Source organism: Gastrolobium bilobum, unplaced genomic scaffold (genome assembly GCF_033153095.1).
Source record: "Gastrolobium bilobum isolate Gb01-03AN ecotype WA unplaced genomic scaffold, APGP_CSIRO_Gbil_v1 utg5503, whole genome shotgun sequence".
Taxonomy (NCBI): Eukaryota; Viridiplantae; Streptophyta; class Magnoliopsida; order Fabales; family Fabaceae; genus Gastrolobium; species Gastrolobium bilobum.
The window spans coordinates 139228-158276 of NW_026897634.1; the positions used below are offsets into that span (position 1 = coordinate 139228).

The 19049-nt window shown below is 33.7% G+C and overlaps 2 protein-coding genes across 4 annotated transcripts; both read right to left on the minus strand.

Annotated features, from left to right (window-relative positions):
* Positions 1-1777: 1777 nt before the first annotated feature.
* Positions 1778-7151, minus strand: LOC133308858 (adenylyl-sulfate kinase, chloroplastic-like). 3 transcript variants are annotated; one of them, XM_061509579.1, is made up of 7 exons: positions 6711-7151; positions 5649-5789; positions 4389-4538; positions 4136-4254; positions 3931-4015; positions 3406-3452; positions 1778-2399 (listed from the first exon to the last, which is right to left on the minus strand). In XM_061509579.1, the coding sequence occupies exons 1-7, from the start codon at positions 7054-7056 to the stop codon at positions 2301-2303; spliced, it is 987 nt and encodes a 328-aa protein (XP_061365563.1). In that variant the 5' UTR covers positions 7057-7151; the 3' UTR covers positions 1778-2300. The 3 variants fall into 3 exon arrangements, with proteins under 3 accessions (XP_061365563.1, XP_061365564.1, XP_061365565.1); XM_061509580.1 differs by lacking the exon at positions 6711-7151 and adding an exon at positions 6120-6258; XM_061509581.1 differs by lacking the exon at positions 6711-7151 and adding an exon at positions 6120-6256 and having other exon boundaries at positions 5649-5772.
* An 8744-nt stretch (positions 7152-15895) lies between these two features.
* Positions 15896-18648, minus strand: LOC133308854 (BTB/POZ domain-containing protein At3g49900). The gene is made up of 4 exons (XM_061509575.1): positions 18512-18648; positions 18284-18353; positions 17214-17732; positions 15896-16597 (listed from the first exon to the last, which is right to left on the minus strand). Exons 1-4 carry the CDS (start codon positions 18646-18648, stop codon positions 15896-15898), a joined length of 1428 nt encoding a protein of 475 aa, XP_061365559.1.
* Positions 18649-19049: the final 401 nt, after the last annotated feature.

Sequence of the window (19049 nt, forward strand, 5' to 3'; positions counted from 1 at the left end):
TTTGTCAAAACGCTTTGGGCTTTGCAAGAGCGACGATGGTCTCACATTTTCGACATTGTGACCTCTGCTGCGGTGTCCATAACCACGACATTTGTGCTCTGCTTTTTTTCCATTCGTAATAATAGGCAAAGACTAGGTGATATGTTCTTTGCCTCTTTCTGATGTAATATTGAAACTATTCTCGGATATTCAATAACTACATGTTTCGCTTCTTTATCATATTCTGCAATTTGATATCTTCGCTGCTGCTACATAATATCACGCTAAAGAAGAATTAGCCCTTGTTTTACCCATCACATTAGTAAGCTAACACTGTATTATGATTGCCTAAATTAGGTCCCTAGACCCTAGCTTTTAATTAAGCCTGTTTTGGGTTAATACAGATTTAGACGCTTTTTTTTTTTTTTAACTGTGTTCTTTAGTCCACGGCAACAATGGATTAGAGGCAGAAGATGGTGAAATTCATATTCGTAACTGTCATCATCAAATAACATAAGGTTCAAAAGTATGGGATGAATTATTATGGAAGCGTTTTTGTTGATCCATCTGCCATTTGCTAGGGTGATATACTGGTGCGTACACATATATATATATATATATATATATATATATATATATATATATATATATATTTTTTTTCTGGATATAGAGAAGAAAGCATAAAACTACCAACCGGTTCAAACTACCAACCCCAGCATTTTTCCAAACTAATTAGTCAAATACCGGCTTAGTTTGTTACGCTTCATGTACTGTTTGGTTCGAGAGAAAAATTTTTTTTACTAGGGAAATGTAATTGATAGGAAAATGGTTGAAAAATGAGTTTGATAGGAAAATGTAAAAAAAGTTGTTTGGTTGACCCAAATATTACCAGAAAAATTTATTTAAATATGCAAAATCTATGTTCGGGAGAAACTTTGCACCTGTTTTTTCACTTCCCCAGTCATCTCACAATATCACATCTCAAGTGGTATTCTGTAACAGTGAATTTCATCCAAAAATCAACACAAAAGTCATTTTCCCATCTATCCTATTTGTCTGGTATTTCTTGAAAAAACCTAAACCAAACTGGTATTTTTCAATATCCACCTACACTTTCCCATCGTTCCTAAAATAAACCTTTGACCAAACACTGCCTCAGTGTTCACTAAAGACAGGAGAGTTTTGTTGTCTTTTGTGGTCTTACTCGCCCGCTCCCATTAATCGAGTAATCGGTGGAGGAAAAAAAAAACAGGGTTTAGAAAACAGCAGGCATGAAGTATGAACCCTGATATTTTGCGTAATTGTTTTCTTCAAATCATGTCTACTTTTTAACAGTTTACTCTCAGTGAAACATCCTCTCTCTCATCATTTTTGCCCTCCTTTTCTTTTGCCTCACAATTGATTCCGCATTTACTGGCTACACTCCTCTCTTTAACAAAAGGCGAAACGAAGTTCGCTCTGTGCTCATCCTCTCTGTTCAAACTTGAACACGACTAGCCAAGAACCTAGAAAGTAAAAAGGTTCACCAATTCTGTAAGTTCCCTAAACTCAAGATCTCCTTGAAAGGTAGCTTCTCATACATTACATGCATTTTGAATCAATAGCCTGTCAACTTTCCCAAGTATAACTCCTTGTTCTCTTGTTAGTTCAAAGATGTGGCTTTCTACACACAATTTCTCGATTGTCGAAGTCAGCCAACGTTTATTAATTATGAAGAATCATTTGCTGGGTTACTTTTGGCATCTCAAAACGGTTTTATATACCATTCGCTATTGACACACAAATGTCAAGGACAGGGATTCCTAGCATCATTTCTAATTACTGTTACGCATTACATAGGATAGCAAACAAATTTTCACAAGCACTATACAATTCCATAACAACCAATAATTGACATAAAGATACAAATCAGACACACTAAATCCTTTCTTCCTATGTGCTATATACCAATCAGCACCAACTCCTAGTCCTTCCTCATGGCTCCACCGATTTATTTAGTCTTGAAGCAGATCTGCAGGAAACGATGATTTCCTTGCTGCTGGAGAGAGATTTTTTTTGTGCCAAAAACTATATTACACACAATATAAATAGGGAAAAAGTATTCTCATGCTATATTGATAAATTTTCACTTCTATACACCCTTCGATAATTGTGTCATCTTTTTTTTTTTCTTTTCTTTTTTCAGTTGGTGGAGCCCACAAATTTGTCTCTATGACATGGGATAACTTATTTCCTTTAACATGAAATTAATAAAACCCATATAAATACTACAAGAAAGGCCCCTTCAAGGCAAACAAAAAAAAGGCCCTTAAAAAGCAAAGTCAGGCCTGCAGGTATCCATTCTCCTCCAAGTAGGATATCACTATTTCTGCCATGTCATTAGGAGACTTACAGTCACCTCCTTTCTGTTGTAATACGATCTGCAAGATAAAGAGGGCTCAATTAAATGGAAAACAGAAGAACAACTACAAAGAATCCGGACACGAAAGTTCAATAGTAATTTCAAAGGAAAAGCTACAGACTGGGTTACTATGAAATCTGGTTTATATTGTAAGCCCATATCCCTCCATTTAAGATCAGAGATAGCAAAGAAAAGGAAAAAATTAAATAAAAATGAAATGGAATAATATACCCAGTCCAGAAACAACAGTTTTTCCCTGAGTTGGATCCCACACAAAGAGAACTAAAATCTTTCAACTATAGGTCAGTATTGTTGAGATATATAGTCCCACATTGGTTGTATGAGCAACTAACGTGGAGTTTATAAGGCCTTGAGCACTCCCACCCTTTGAGCTAGCTTTTGGGTTGGTGTATCCCAAGGTTCTTTATATGGTATCAGAGCTTGAGTGACTATAAGATCATGAGTTCGATCCTCACGACCCCCACTTTCAAGTGGAATTAAAATAAAAAGCACAAAAAGGTAAACCAAAAATTGGGCCTGTGCAATTCCACGCTTCTAGCCCAAAGGGCTCTTGCGTGAGTGGGCGTGTTGAGATATATAGTCTCACATTGGTTGTATGAGCAACTAATCTGGAGTTTATAAGGTCTTGAGCACTCTCACCCTTTGAGCTAGCTTTTGGGATGGTGTATCCCAAGGTTCTTTACAAGTATGGTATCTATTTACTATTCAGTAATAATATTTGCACACCAACATTTTCACACCATTTTTACACTGGTTAATGATGAATTGGTTATAGGTTAACAAGGTGCGTAGATTAGTTAATGGACTAATAACCTCTTACCAGCTTATCAGTAACAGATTCTTTTTTAATCAAAGTATATAACTTGTTAGCCAATAATTGAGATAAATGTTCCAATAATTGAGACATTGTTAACCGGGGTAAAAATAGTGTGCAAGAATAATTTTCATTTGCTATTCTATTCCACTATAACATTACTAACATTCACAGCGCCACAAATACTTACCTCACAACTATACGGAGGTTCATATGGATCATTTATACCAGTGAAATCTGCAGAATACCAAATAAATAATACAATCCCATTAGCAGAACTGATATTCCATGATGTCGAACGCACATAAAGTAGGCTAAACACAAAATTACGATTTAAGAGAGAAACTCTTTTGTTCTTGAGTATGATTATCAAAATAATAAAATGTTCAACAATCATGAATAGGAGTCTAAACACCCTTTTACTTAATATTAAAATGCAATTAAAACAAAAAAACATAAAATTACAAAACTGTCACTGAGAAAAATAAAAGGCCTAAAAACCCAAAAACAATGCACACACGATTCTAAGCCAGCTCTTGGTGCATCACTCCACAATGTTGATAAGAAAGAAGAAAAATAAGCACGATACATATGGCTAACTGGCTGGTAATATAGTTAAATAACAAATGCACCAGTACCTGATTATTGCACAATATGGGTACATCATACCAAAATTAAACTGCAAGCAGTAATGTGAAAATTTATACCAGGATACCTTTGATTTTTCCAGCTCGAGCAAGCTTATAGAGTCCCTTTGGATCCCTAGCTTCACACACATGTAGCGGCACATCTATGAAAACCTACAACATGTGAGCGTTATAATAGCCATCAAGAACCTCTTGTTCAATAATCATAAACGACCCTAATAGCAGATGCCAAACCACCTGCATTATTTTTGGATCACCACAATAAGAATATACCTCAACAAAATCTCCTTTTGGCAGTAGTGCTCTGCAAGCATCTCTATCCTTTCGGTAGGGTGATATTAAACTAGCAATGCATATAACACCCGCATCGGCAAAGAGTTTTGCCACCTCACCTGAAAGTTTTTAAATCATGATGTAGACTACTAATAAAATAATACAATATAACTGGAAGATACAGGGGATAGCTTTTACGAAGCCACACAAAAGAAATATAAATATGCGCATATTATAGAAAGTAGAAACTCACCAACCCTTCTAATGTTTTCTGAACGATCTTCTGCTCTAAAACTAAGATCACGGTTTAGACCATGCCGAATATTGTCACCATCAAGGATGTAAGACAGTTTTCCTCTGGAGTGCAAGCTTCGACTCAAAGCACATGCAAGAGTGCTTTTACCTAAAGTCAGTAATGACTACTGAGAGAGAGAGAGGGAGAGAGGGAGGGAGGGAGTAATGGCATGAAGAAGAATGAAAAGTAATAGTATATCCTGACATCTGAAGAAACTAAAAAATAAGCTTTCATCTCCTTCATTGTAGAATTATATTTGATAGCAAACATAAATTGCTTCAGCCAATGTCACGCTACAATTTACACATTTTCAAGATATTATTACAAACATTTGTTAACTTGTTCAGATTTTAATCTTCATATTATCACCTAGAGAATGAATTAAAAACAGCTGCTCATTGGCAATCTAGCTGCTGATAGTTGTACATAATGTTGAATCAGAGCTAAGCAACAGTAAGCATAGTTTGACAAGGATATAACTTATATTATACTTTAAATTATGTAATTTACAGCATTGACAAGCAAAGAAAATTCATTTTGACTGACTGGGTAGCTGATCAAGGGCCAAAACAAGTTTAGCTTTGATTTCACATAAACAAGTATGAACTAAAGCTGAGCTTGAACCACAAATACATCCTCCATATAGGGGATAAAATTAATTCATCTGATGGAAAAAAATATTAGAAGTATGTGTTATAGGATTGTAAACGCCTATTATGGATCTATCTTAGTTTTGAATCTTGACCATTTAGTATTTTATACAATCTCACATGCATATGTCAAGTTCAGTTAAAAACAAAAGTCTAAGTCCGCAGCAATGTTACTATATACTATATAATAGTAAAATTTTGAAGAGTAATTTGTTTCTCTTTCATGACTTTCGTGTATCATTTATCAGGCAAAAAATTATGAAATGTGGTTACAAATAGATCAAAGAAAAGAAACAGAGAATTGATACTTTCGAACCATGACCTTTCTGTCACACAAGAGAGGCTTTTCCGCTATTCCATACTCGCCCTCTTTGTAAGACAACAGACAACATTAAATCAAAAGTCATATAATGCCAGAACTACAAACCAAATCACCATTAGAATCCAGGAGGCATTTAAGAGAGAAAAAGGAAGTGAGGACTCAATTCTTGCACACGATTGTGCTCTTAATTTTGCTTGATTTAAATGAACTAAAGCAGAGACAGTAACTATCTAAAATTCCTCAAACCTGAACCACTGAGGCCAGTTAGCCATATAACACAGCCTTTTTGTTGAAGTAGCTGCTGCCTATCGTGTTTCTGAATTGGGCAGTCATGCCACAAAATGTTTGTCGACTTCCCAATATTTGACATCTGGTGGAGATTTTTACCTAGTTAGATAATAAATTCGTTAAGATTGGAACCCTAACAACTATAATCATATATTCAATCACTTCTTAGCTAGACATTAAATTGGGTTGTTGTGGGTGGGGGGGGGGGGGGAGTCAACTTCCCATACCTATGGGTCAATCCTTAAACCATATTTCAACGAAGTCGATGAGATATCCAGTTTGACTCAAACAGGAATTTCACAAAGAAAGCGTACGCTTTATATAAACTCCAGAAGACTCAGACCATTCAAGCCTTAAACCTTAAAAAGATGAAGCCGAAAAGCAGAAATAAAAAAACCAGCAAAACAGAAACAACTCTACAATACTTACCGCTCTTTTTATTATTTATGATTATGATTCGCAGATCAAAAGTCACCTAGGTGGCCTTTATCAGCTCGCAAGAACCACTCACGAATCTGTTCTCTCTGTTTTTTTTTTTTTTTTTAAATGGCAATAGAGGCAATTCGGCGAACAGATGCATCGATGTTAAGTTGACTGTTTGGCCAACTGGCATGGATAAGGTTGCTATTAGCTACACGGCACTGAATTATGACCCACTTAGCTGAGCTGTACATGTTAAATGGTTCAACTGGAATCTCTTCGCCATCTTTCTTTCCTAATAATTATATCGTTGAACGCGTAACCAATTTATATGGAAAAAGATGGCATTTTATAATTTTTTTTTAATAAAATAAATTGTAAAAGGTCAAAGATTCTGAATGATTCAATTCCTTCTCGCTCGGTCTTCTACGGTATAACGAAGCTCGTTGAAATTACCTAGTGACTCTAAACACTTACAAAAGCGGAACAGGAATATAAACAAAGTACAAACAAAGAATTTTAGAAAGGGAATTTCAGATTCCAGATCTCGATAAGCTTTTTAAGCTTGCGAGAAAAAGAATCTGAAAATAAAAATAGTACCAGAGAATGCAGCGCGGTCATCAATCCAAGACGAGTTGGAGTCCTCCTTTGCCTTAATTGGCTTCAACCAGTTCCCCGAGCATTTGCGGCTACAGTTATCGACGATCAAAGAAGCGCCGGTTTCCTCCTTCGTTTTAATCGGCTTCAACAAGTTCGATCTCGTGCGGTCACCGTGAAGAACTAAGCTTCCGCAACTACGGTACGATCCAACGACATTGATTCCGCAGAGCTTGGTAAACCCTAGCTTCTCCGCCGCCGGCGTCGGAGACATCGCCGACGGTCCACATTCGGCGTTTTGGAACATTTTTGAGCTACACGGCGGTCTCAGCGCTTTCACGGTGCTCATCTCCGCCGGAGGAAGAAGAATTAGGCGGCAAATTTGAGTAGGTGATGTTCGAAGCTCGGGCTGCGCAATCTCTCCGCGTAACCGTTTTCTGTTACGGCTAACATTCCATGGAAATATTTATATTTAAGCTTTCTGCGAATTGTGTGAATATTCAATGCTATAAAAACAGTCGGGGATTAAAAAAAAATAAAAAATTGTTGGAATTTGCCACCTTGTGATAGTGGTTAACTACGGAGAAATAAAGCTCAAAACAATATTTTGAGAGTTAAATTATGCTGCATTATTATTTTTCAATAGCTGTTATTTTCTTTATCTACAGAGCAAATCTGCAGATAGAATATGGGAAATATTTAAGGTTAATGACTTAAATGAAACTCTCCTTTGCCAGAAAGAGAGACGTGAACGTAAATCCTTCTTGAGCAATGTTGAGCAGAGGTATACATGAAAATTGAAATGGCCATGAGAGACTAAGACGGTGGGATCTTTATTTTTTCTCTCTCCTTTTCTAGAGACTTTTTCCCCCAAAATAGAAATTTATATTAATCATTTTTTGGGTTCATAATCATAAAATTTGAAAGACAACAACCTGTGCAAACCTATGATGCACGAACACGGACACGGGCACGACACGACACTTCGATACGTTAATTTTAAAAAATATTAAATTTTGACATGTTGGGACACGTTTTAATATTAAATAGTATTTTTAAGATGCAAAAGTATAACCGAACCACCACCCCATTCCACCTTTAACCGCCGGTCACCCACAACTCCATACCCATCTCCACCGCACCATCCCTCATATTCAACCTCTCCTCTTCTTTCACCGTCCCACCCTTCACCACCCATCATCACCGGACATCATCTTCCCCAAACCCAACTCACAAACCCACCGATTCAGCCAACTCACAAACCCATCTATTGAAAAAGAGAGAAAGAGAGATCAGAGATGGAGATAGAGATGGTGAAAAGAAACGTTGTTGTTCTTCTTGTTGCGTTGGTTGTGTTTTTTGCTACGATGGTGAGTGTGAAGGGTGATAATTCTGACACGAAGACGCTGGTGAAGGACAGATGTACGATTCTTTCACTACCATTTCTTTCTTTCTTTCTTTCATTACCACATGATTCAAATTAGCAAAATAGAAATTTATATAATTAAATTTCCTAAATAAAAACTGAATAAATTTATCAAAAAAAAATAAAAATATATATATATATATTATGTATAGTAACATATAAAAATTATATTTAAATCAGTACTGAATTTAATTAAAATAAATAAATTATAATCAAATGATTTAACATTCAGTTTTTATTTTTATTTTTGATAAATTTATTCAGTTTTTATTTAGGAAATTTAATTATATAAATTTCTATTTTGCTAATTTGAATCATGTGGTAATGAAAGAAAGAAAGAAAGAAATGGTAGTGAAAGAATCGTACATCTGTCCTTCACCAGCGTCTTCGTGTCAGAATTATCACCCTTCACACTCACCATCGTAGCAAAAAACACAACCAACGCAACAAGAAGAACAACAACGTTTCTTTTCACCATCTCCATCTCCATCTCTGATCTCTCTTTTTCAATAGATGGGTTTGTGAGTTGGCTGAATCGGTGGGTTTGTGAGTTGGGTTTGGGGAAGATGATGTCCGGTGATGATGGGTGGGACGGTGAAAGAAGAGGAGAGGTTGAATATGAGGGATGGTGCGGTGGAGATGGGTATGGAGTTGTGGGTGACCGGCGTTTAAAGGTGGAATGGGGTGGTGGTTCGGTTGATGAAGATGGGAGGAGGGTGATTTGGAAGAGAATGGGGCTGTGGTGTTGGGGCGGTGGTGAAGTTAATTTTTACAAACAAAAATTGTCTAAACGTGTCCCAAAACGTGTCTACATACATTGACCGCGTGTCCGATTCAGTCAAATTCGCGTGTCCCACTAGTCAACGTGTCTCAAAAAGTCAACTGCATGTCGAACGCGTGTCGGACATGTGTTCGACACGTCATTTTTCCCAAAAAAACGTGTGTCCAGGTATTGTAGGTGCAAACTACAAGATACTCAGTCAAGTAAAAGATTTTGTGTTAGATGAAGTATTCAAAATTGAGTGAATTAAATCAAAATCGAAAAATTAAATTTAAAAAATAAAACAAAAAATTAATTGAAAATTAAAAAAAAATAATAAAATAAATATTTAAATTGGATCAATGTTTAACTTCTAATTTATGATTAATACAATTTTTATTGAATCAAGATTATATATGGGTTTTATGTTTGTTATGTTACATGATGTAACATAATTTTTCTACACACACAATTTTATGTGAGTCTCATTCCTTGATTTTTCCCTCTCCTTTCTTCTCCATCCTCTCTCTTCTCAATTGTATGTGTAGAAAAGTTATATTACATTATGTAATATAACTTCTGATTTACCCATCATATATATCTATAATATTTTTCTTAAGATATTTTAATATTATTTATAGACGTTGGATTTTCTCATGTTGCATGATAATTAAATTCTCATGTTGTGACTCAATTAGTGGTGAGTCCCACATTTATTAAAAAATAAAAGAAAAGTTTTGCACGCAAATCGAAGGATCACAACATGAAAATTCAATTCTTATGCAATATGAGAAAATATTTTTCCTTATTTATACTTTAAGAACTTTATTTTTTTGGAAACAACTTTAAGAACTTTTTTTTATACATTATTCTCTGATATGTATATTGTAAGAACAATAAGTGCCTGTTTGGATCCTCGTTTTTTAAGCTAGAAGCTACTTATAAGTATAAGTTAAGCCAAACAGGTTTTGGGAAAAGCTCTTATAATGAAAAACTCTTTTTTTTATAATAAAAAAAAGCTGAAAACTAAAAGCTTCTAAGAGGAGCTTTTTTTAAGCTCTTATCTGTTTTTCTTGAATTTTGTGTTTTTTTTAATGAAGAGTAATAAAGATAGAGAGAGATAATCTTCTTGAAATACGTGCTTTTAAATAAATTTTAAGCTAAAATTTTTATGTAATTTCCAAACAGCTTTTAGCTTTTTTTTTTAAGATTTTTTTTTTTAGCTTTAACTTATAATTAAGTAGCTTATAGCTTAAAAATAAGAGGATCCAAACAGGCTCTAAGACGACAATTAATTTTAGATTATATTTCAATTTTAAATTTGTATTCTACTGAAATTATATTTTTATACTTTAATAAATTTATTGATTAGTCCACTAACTATTGGGGTACACGATTGAGCATGCTATAGTTGATGGGTGTCTGGGCTGATGTGTTGTCTGTGTGGTTGGCGAGATGGTTGAATTGATACTGATACTTTGGAGTAGTTTGAGGAGAGTGGTGCTAATTATAAGGAACTCCATGCTTAAGTCAATAAGAATTCAATTTGTTAAAATATTGATGGGAAGATGAACATACCTTAACTTAATGCTTATGTATTTATAGTAAATAAGTGCCTTATTTATGTCACCTTAATATAGAGTGTTAATTTTCTTTTGATGGGGAATGGTAGCTTTCGTTGGTGACATTGTGGTCGAGATGCATAGTTAAGCTATGCCCTTGTAGATATTGTGGCATGCAGGTGGTTCCATATGTTAGGATGTTGCGAGATCCTCAAATTACATGGAATAGACATATAATTTCTTTACTAAGTAATGTTATGTTTTGCTTATTGCACCTCTCTTCGATTGAGCCTATTATCTCGTATGAGAAAGGTCTAGATCATTTATATATTAAACAAAGGATAAAGTGTGTGTCATTTTAAAGAATGTAAAGTTATATCATTTTAAGAGAGAAAAAGAGATAGATAAAGGAAGAGAGAGTTGACAAAAAAATAAAAGTGTGAGTCCCACTTCTTTGTGAGAGTGAAATGATATAAGTTGTGTTATTTAAAAGGATAAATACTGTTTAAGTCTAACAAAAAAACCGATGCAATCTAAAGACTATTTAAATTAAAATATATCATAGTTATATTTTGAATCAAGTCGATTGAATAATATTATAAGAAAAACGATTAAACTAGATCAATTACTTTTTTTGCCCTTAAAACGAATCCAATTTTAATCTGCAAACACCCTAAATTAATCTGTATCCTGCTGTGCACACACAGTACATACTACAGTAGAAAACAACTGTGAATAGTAAGTGGAAATTTCTTTTGTATAGCATAGTTTAAATAGATTAAACTACTAAATAATTAACATATATTATCATTTTTATAAATAAGTGATATAATTAAAAAAATTACTATTTGATATAAACTAATAATGTATTAGATTTTTTTTGGGTACTTAACGTATTGTTCATTTATTAATTTTTTTAATTATACAGAAAGAAAGTACTCAAATTAACTTGCCCGTAAACTATAGTACTTTGACTAAATTTATTTCTTATTAAATTACAGAAACTACATGTGTGACAAAATCCATAAAAGAATCTCTCGACTGAGTGAGTGGTGGGCTCGAAAGTAATGCGTCCAGCACTAAAGTAATAACTAATAAGCGTGGATCTCACTTTTCACGACGTTCATGCGGTCCAGACTTGCCACGCCCAATTATTTTGCGACTCAGTTGTCTAATTTATCTATGCAGATGTGTACATAAAATGCTTTACATGTTAGAAAACACTACTCTCGTATTGTTGAACTTGAAGAGCAGTTCTCTTTTTTATATATCTATCGATTTTTTGTGTAATTCATATTTTTTTATAAGTAAGTATGCCTCACAATTATATCCATAATTTGAGAGAACTACTCTCTTATAGCATGAGATTAATGTTTTTCATGTTATAAGCGATAAAATTAACTCTTATACATACTTAAAAGTATATAGGGTGCATATTTGTTTTTTCTCTTTTCTTTTCACATGACCTTCACATATTTTTTGTTGTTGCATGAGACAATTTATTTCAGAAAACATAAGAAACACATTTCTCATATATAAAACAAATCATGTTAACCAATACCTTAGCTAAACAGATTTAAAATCTTATTAGTTGTCTTGATATTATTCATGGTAACTTATACTCTTATTTGTTGGGTTGTATATAATTTCCACTGTTTTTTCATCATATCTAAATGTATTGTAAACTTTATCATCATTTATAATTAGTTTTATACTATTTTTTAGTCTTGTACTATTTAAACGAAGAAATTAATATTTCTTATGTAATATGAGATAATTTTATTCCCTACACATATATAAAAATATGTAGGGCTCATGTGAGGAGAAAAAAAGGAAAAATATATATATAAGACTTGTATACTTTTACGTGTATGTAAGAGATAAAATTTATCTCCTATATCATGAGAAACATTATCCCCTTAAATAAAAAATAATATATCCCCTTAAATAAAAAATAATATATCCGACTTTTCTTTAATACATAGGAATAAAAGACATGAAGAAACTATTGACAAAAATATGTTAGTGGGTTGTTCGAGATGTACCATAATGAGAAACATCAAACTCATAAATAAATAAAAGAAATAGTTTTTGCATGTGACAATAATCTGTGTTTAAGAGAAACTATTACCAGTTTTTATATCTACAACAAAATCATAGTCTTAACGGGAGGTAAATATAGGATAGGAATAACGACCACATTTTACGGCAAACAATATTAATTTAATATGTCTTATGGGTCCAAAATGATATTACTATTAAGAACCTTCGGATACATCACCCCAAAAGCTAACTCAAAGGGTGAGAGTGCTCAAGGCCTTATAAACTCCACATTAGTTGCACATACAACCAATGTGGGACTATATATCTCAACACGCCCCCTCACACGAGAGCCCATTGGGCTTGAAGAGTGGACAATGCAACAGGCCCAGCCTACCTGTGCTAAGAAACGCCACAAGAGAAAGTGGGGGACGGCGAGGCTCTGATACCATGTTAAGAACCTTGGGATACATCACCCCAAAAGCTAGCTCAAAGGGTGGGAGTGCCCAAGGCCTTATAAACTCCACATTAGTTGCACATACAACCAATGTGGGACTATATATCTCAAGCACTTTAATAATGTAGAAAACCATACTCAAAGAATAGTGATATCGTGCATGATATGTTATATTTTGTGACCGATAAAATGTGAAAACATAGATAAAAATATATAATAAAATAAATATTTTTTTCTCTTTCTTTCTCCTCACTTCCTCCCACACCATTTCTCTCTGTCGATCACCAAAACAGAAAATTCAGGGAACGAAAAACACATACCATCGACGATCATCATTAGAAAAACCTCACTTCCTCCAAAACCTCATTATCCACAACTCAATTTTTTCCAAAAGTCAAAACATATTATGAACGAAAAAAATTCTGGGAATTTCACATCCAACCATACTAGTAACAAAAGAGTCATATGAAACAAATCCATTACTTTTGTTGTTGGATTGTGTGAGAATTTTTTTAAAAGATTATTGAATAAAAAATAAAAAATAAACACATCGAAGCAAGTATATGAACCTCTTTCAGTACCTACAATTGGCAATACATTTGACATTAAAAATGATTCTGCTCTTTTTGTTTAGTAGATCTATAACGGTGACAGAAGTTGAGTATGCAATTGCCATAGTAACCGATAATATCGATTGAGATAAATTAAAGATGAACAAGATCAGAAGTCCGTAAGTCATGTGCTTTTCATTACTATGACAAAGCAAATTCAGCAATCCAAAAATATATTAGATTTTAAACATTAATGGTTGTTGGAATACGGATTACTATGTACTAAAATTTAAATTTATTAGATTAAGAACGCATGAAAAAGAATAGGCAAGGGTCATCAATAGAGAGAAAGGGTATGGAAGGAAGTGAGGAGACAGAAAGAGGAAAAAAAATTTATTTTATTTCGTAAATATTAATTGTTGGATGAGATTGAAATCTAACGGTGTTGAAAGGAATAGGCAAATGTAAGCAGAATAAAGGTAAACAGAATAACTTATTCCTAATAAATTTGCATGAAAAAAATGAATGTAGAATATGTCAAGAATTCCATTGAGATTTAATAACATATTTTTTTTATATATAAAACATTTCAGTACAACAAAATGAAATAAAGTACCAAAGTCTTCAATAATATGCCATATCATCGTCCAAATGTTCTTATAATAACATTTGATCACAAAATATTAATAAGTCTTGATATCTCTGCCTAAGATACCCATCCTTAAAGTCAACAAAAGTTAAACCTAACTTTGTAGAAGATCATAAAATTTTTGTAAATTGTTCTGCCAAAAGGTTCACGAAATAAACATTATTCAAGCACAATTGTGATAAAATCACAATAAAAAAGCACTAGTTCACAATTATACAATATATATAAATCGAAATTCCCAATATATATTTAAATAAATTTTACACTGCCTTAAAAGTTGTCCATGAACAAAATATTCAAATAATATTATCACAAACAAACACATTTAAAAATTATTTAAATGGCCCAACATAATATTGGCATAGTTAGAATTCGTGTATGTGATCATGTGTTTATTTACATGTCATATGTTTATTCACCATCCTCTGATGGTTGTGAAGTACGTAATTGGTTTACTCTTTTTTTAAAATTCAATATGAATTTTAATATTATGAAGATAATTTAAATAGTCATAATAATATATATAAAAGTTGCAATTCAAATTGATTTATTTGTAAGTTATAACAATATAAAAAAATATTTTGTCCCTTTAAACCGCTGCATGCTTGCTTATGATGACATTCATATAGTATGACAGGATCCTACCTATTTAATGTTTACCAAGAAAGAGATAAGCATAAAATTTACATAATAATTTGATATGACTTAAGCCGGGTAGCAGAAGGAAGAAAATATGGGGAAAACATATTGCATAAAAGGGATCATAAAACTGATCATGTAAGGAGATATAGGTCTTAATTTGATGGTGAGAATAAAAAAGAAAATGAGAAAAAAATTGATAATAATGATGAAAGTTATATATATCTTCTTCTTTTTTGAAGGTAACATTAGCAAGGAGGTTAATATAATTGCATCGTGTAATATCAATTTTGTGGCGCGAAGGTATCGGTGACCTCGTACAACAATGCAACTTCAAGCATTGTTCACTCTACCTGTGGATTTTGTGAACCTAAAATCATCCTAGTTTCATAATCAGATTCAGGTTTATGAATAGCTCAGCCTTTATTGGTGAGAAGTTGAGTTAATGTTTGGATACTCTCTTTTTTTAAGCTAGAAGCTCCTTATAAGCATAAGCTAGGCCAAACAGGTTTTGGAAAAAACTTTTATAACGAAAAACCATTTTTTTAATAATGAAGAAAAAAGCTGAAAACTAAAAGCTCCTAGGAGGAGCTTTTTTTTAAGCTCTTATCTGTTTTTTTTAAATTGAGTGTGTTTTTTTTTTTAAATGAAGAGTGATAAAGATAGAGAGAGATAATTTTCTTAAAATATGTGCTTTTAAGTAATTTTTAAGCTAAAGTTTTTATGTAATTTCCAAACAGCTTTTAGCTTCTTTTTTTAAGCTCTTTTTTTTAGCTTTAGCTACTTAAGTAGCTTCTAGCTTAAAAATAAGAGGATCCAAACAGCCTCTAAGCCTTTGTTAGTGGATCTTAAGTTGCCTAATACGTTAATCAAGGTTTTTGAAAAAGTGAAACATTTGTAACAGAAGTTACTTGAGTTGTCTAGTCTGATAGATTATAAGACCTTGAAACGGTTTAAATTATGAACAACTCAAAAGATCAATCCATCACCTAATTAATTTTTCTTTTATAAAAAAAGAAATAGTTTATTTCGAGGACGATACATAATTAGGAATGATCCCCTCTCACTATATACCATATATATTTATAGAAGCCTTCATCAAGTTTACATTTTTTCTGCAATCTTTTCTCTGTGGATGGAGCTTCGTGAATTTGGCACCCGAAATGCATTCTTCAGTCCAGTCATCAACCTATGTCGAAAAGTCTTTGTCATCTTTGGATGGTTCTCCACTTGACGGTTCTCCAATATTCTGTTATCAAACTGAATGCTTGAAGACGAAGCAGACCACCTTTCATCCCTCTTTATTCTACCATTCTCAACATAATGGAAACTCGCAGAGCGCTCTGACCCCAACACATTCCTCTCTTCCTCCTCCTCATCCTCAGCTTTCCGTTCTAGCAAGACCCTGTTCATGCACCTAAGCTCTTTTTCCAGGCTTTGAATGCGAGCATTCGTGGAATCCATGGCTTTCTTAAGCTGTGCCGTTTCGCGCAGCGCAGCGTCGTGACGGAGGAGGTCCCTCAGTGTCAGTGGATTATCTAATTCCGAGGAACGACGTTGTCGTTCTCTGTTGCTCTCGAATTGGAGTTCATGTTGATGTTGATGATGATGCTGAGGCCCACTCGCACAGGCAATGGAGTGGCGAGTGTTGAGATGCTCTATCAACACTGCTCGCACTACGAATCTCAATGGCATCCTTGGGTTTTGAACACACTCTGCTAGGGTCTCACTCGAGAGCTTCGTGCAGTCTATGGAATTGCATATTCGAGTTTTCTGTTCCTCACTTAGTTTGCCAAACTTGTTTTCCTTCACAAATACCATATATATAATGACGAAATCTAAAAACAGTAATGATTTTTACAACATATATAAACAATAATGTTGTCTCAAGGTTTTGACCCAAATAATTAAAAACAGAGTAGAGCTACTTAATTAATCACTAAATCAACTCATGTCATAAGATACTAATATTAAGCCTTAGATTTTATAATTATTAGATTCAAACCCCAAACAAACTCGTCATTTGAAACAAATGATATTATAAGTAGGGAAAAATATTTCTGCACTTGATACAATTATGTTAGTATTCTCAAAACGATGTCGTTTTGGTATTAAAATTTTAAAAAATATTATAAATATAAAGACTATTATAACTCTGAAATAAATTAAAATTACAAAAATATCATAATTTCTGCATGCCCAAAATGATGCATATTATAACTGCAGATAACTTATCTGCCGCAGACAAAACGAACCCTTATAATTATCATTATAAATTTTATCTATAATTTTAACGAAAAAATACTTGTTAATTATTTTAGTTAAAATTAATATTTTTTATTTTAAAATTAAATTAAAAAAAAAACTCCTACTTTCTTTTTCTCTGACTTGAAATGAGTTAAGACACTAATTTGAGGCGTACCTTAAGATACAAATCAACCATTTCATAGAGTACGTCGTGGTTCCCGAACCGTCTGTTTATGGATTCAGTTACGGCTTCAAAATCTTGGGGTTGCATTTCCACCACGACGTCGTCTATACGAGTAGCACAAAGGTTACTGTGACCGCAAACCAACACTTCAATGCATCTGCTAACAAGAGACGCCGTCGTTTCTGCGTCTGGAAGCAGAGGCAGGCACGAACGGAGAACCATGGTCGCGTACTCTTGGTTAATGCCAATAACTCCGCGGAAGTACGTTTCCGCCACGTGGCTCAGGCCCTCTCCTCCTTCTTGGTTTCCGGCCGCCGTCATTCCCAGCAGCTCCGCCGCCGTTCTGATGGAAGCGACGTTTGTCGGCGTCATTTGGACTTTGCTGTTGTAACAGAATTCAGCTACGGCCGCGAAGGTCCCGGCCGTTATGTTTAACGGCGGAGAGAGAGTGAGGTTGGATGTTTCCGTCAGATGCCGTTTTAGGTATGAGCTTTGTGACACCACACGATCCTGAAATTCGAGAACATAATAAGTGCTCAATGATCTATAATTTCATTAACAGCCAAAAAAACAGTGTAGCTCTTATTTCGATGGAATTAATTAATTAATTAAAGCAATGTCCCTACACGAAATAGATGTATTATTAATTTATTATTATTATTATTATTATTCTGTTTGGTTTGATCAAATCCTTTTTTTCTATTACTTTATTTGATTTTAACAATGTTAATGGTTATGGGTTTTGAGATTCAGCACCAGTTAGGAACAATCATGTTTTAACTTTTAGCCGCCAGTAATCCCAAATAAGCAAATTAGAATATCAGCCAAACATTTTACTAACTAACATCACTCATAACTTTCCTTCTAAGATTATTGGTATTGTTTTGGTCCAAAACAAACACCCTAACACCTAACTACAAAGCTATTATGCATAGGAAATCTTTGGAGGAAAAAAAAAAAAAAAAAAACGAGCGAGGACAAATAAAGGACAAAACGAACCCAGTACTAGTAGTTAAAAAGCAGATTAAACAGAAAATCACAATGGTGAATTATAAACAGACCTTGTGCAGACGAAAACATGTTCCTTGAACACGTATCAAGATGTCTGTTTCACGCCCGGTTTTCAGAGACCTAATTGAATAATAAATATTTATTTTTTTCAATATGATGAGAAAGATATGATTAAAAAAAGCTTTATACATGGAACGCTATATTATATAATAAAAACGGAGGGGAATGAAAAATAAGATAAGAGAGTAACTGAAAAAATGGAGAGAAGGAATAATTACCAAGCCTCAACTCTGGAGTGGAGGGATGAAGGGGAAGAAGAAAATGATGGTGAAGGGGAAGGGGATGAGGTAGAGGAAAACTCGCATTCTTCCTCATAGATGGTCTCAACCACCCCTAATTGGTTCCAACCCCTCATGTGGTGAATTGAATCTCACACTTCACAGTGCACACAGTTTTCAAAGCTTTTTTCAATGTTGCCCGTTATTAGCAGAGGTTAGAAATTCCCTGTGCGAGCTCATAAATATTGTTAGAGAAGGAAATTAATGTCACATGTGACTACTTGTCCACTCATAAATGCTGATCGTAAATGCTGACTGTAATTCCCCATTTTTTTAAAATTAAAAATACTTTGGTCCAAATTCTATATTGCAAGATAATCTTCAAAAAAAAAAAAAAAAAGCACATTAATCAGAGAAAATTCCATATAAGGAAAATTTGCGTTTTCTTTTTTTGAAAACGCAATAACCACGATAACCTATTTGTAAATAAATATACAAGTCATAACTAATTTTCCGGTCATCTCATGAGTCATACACT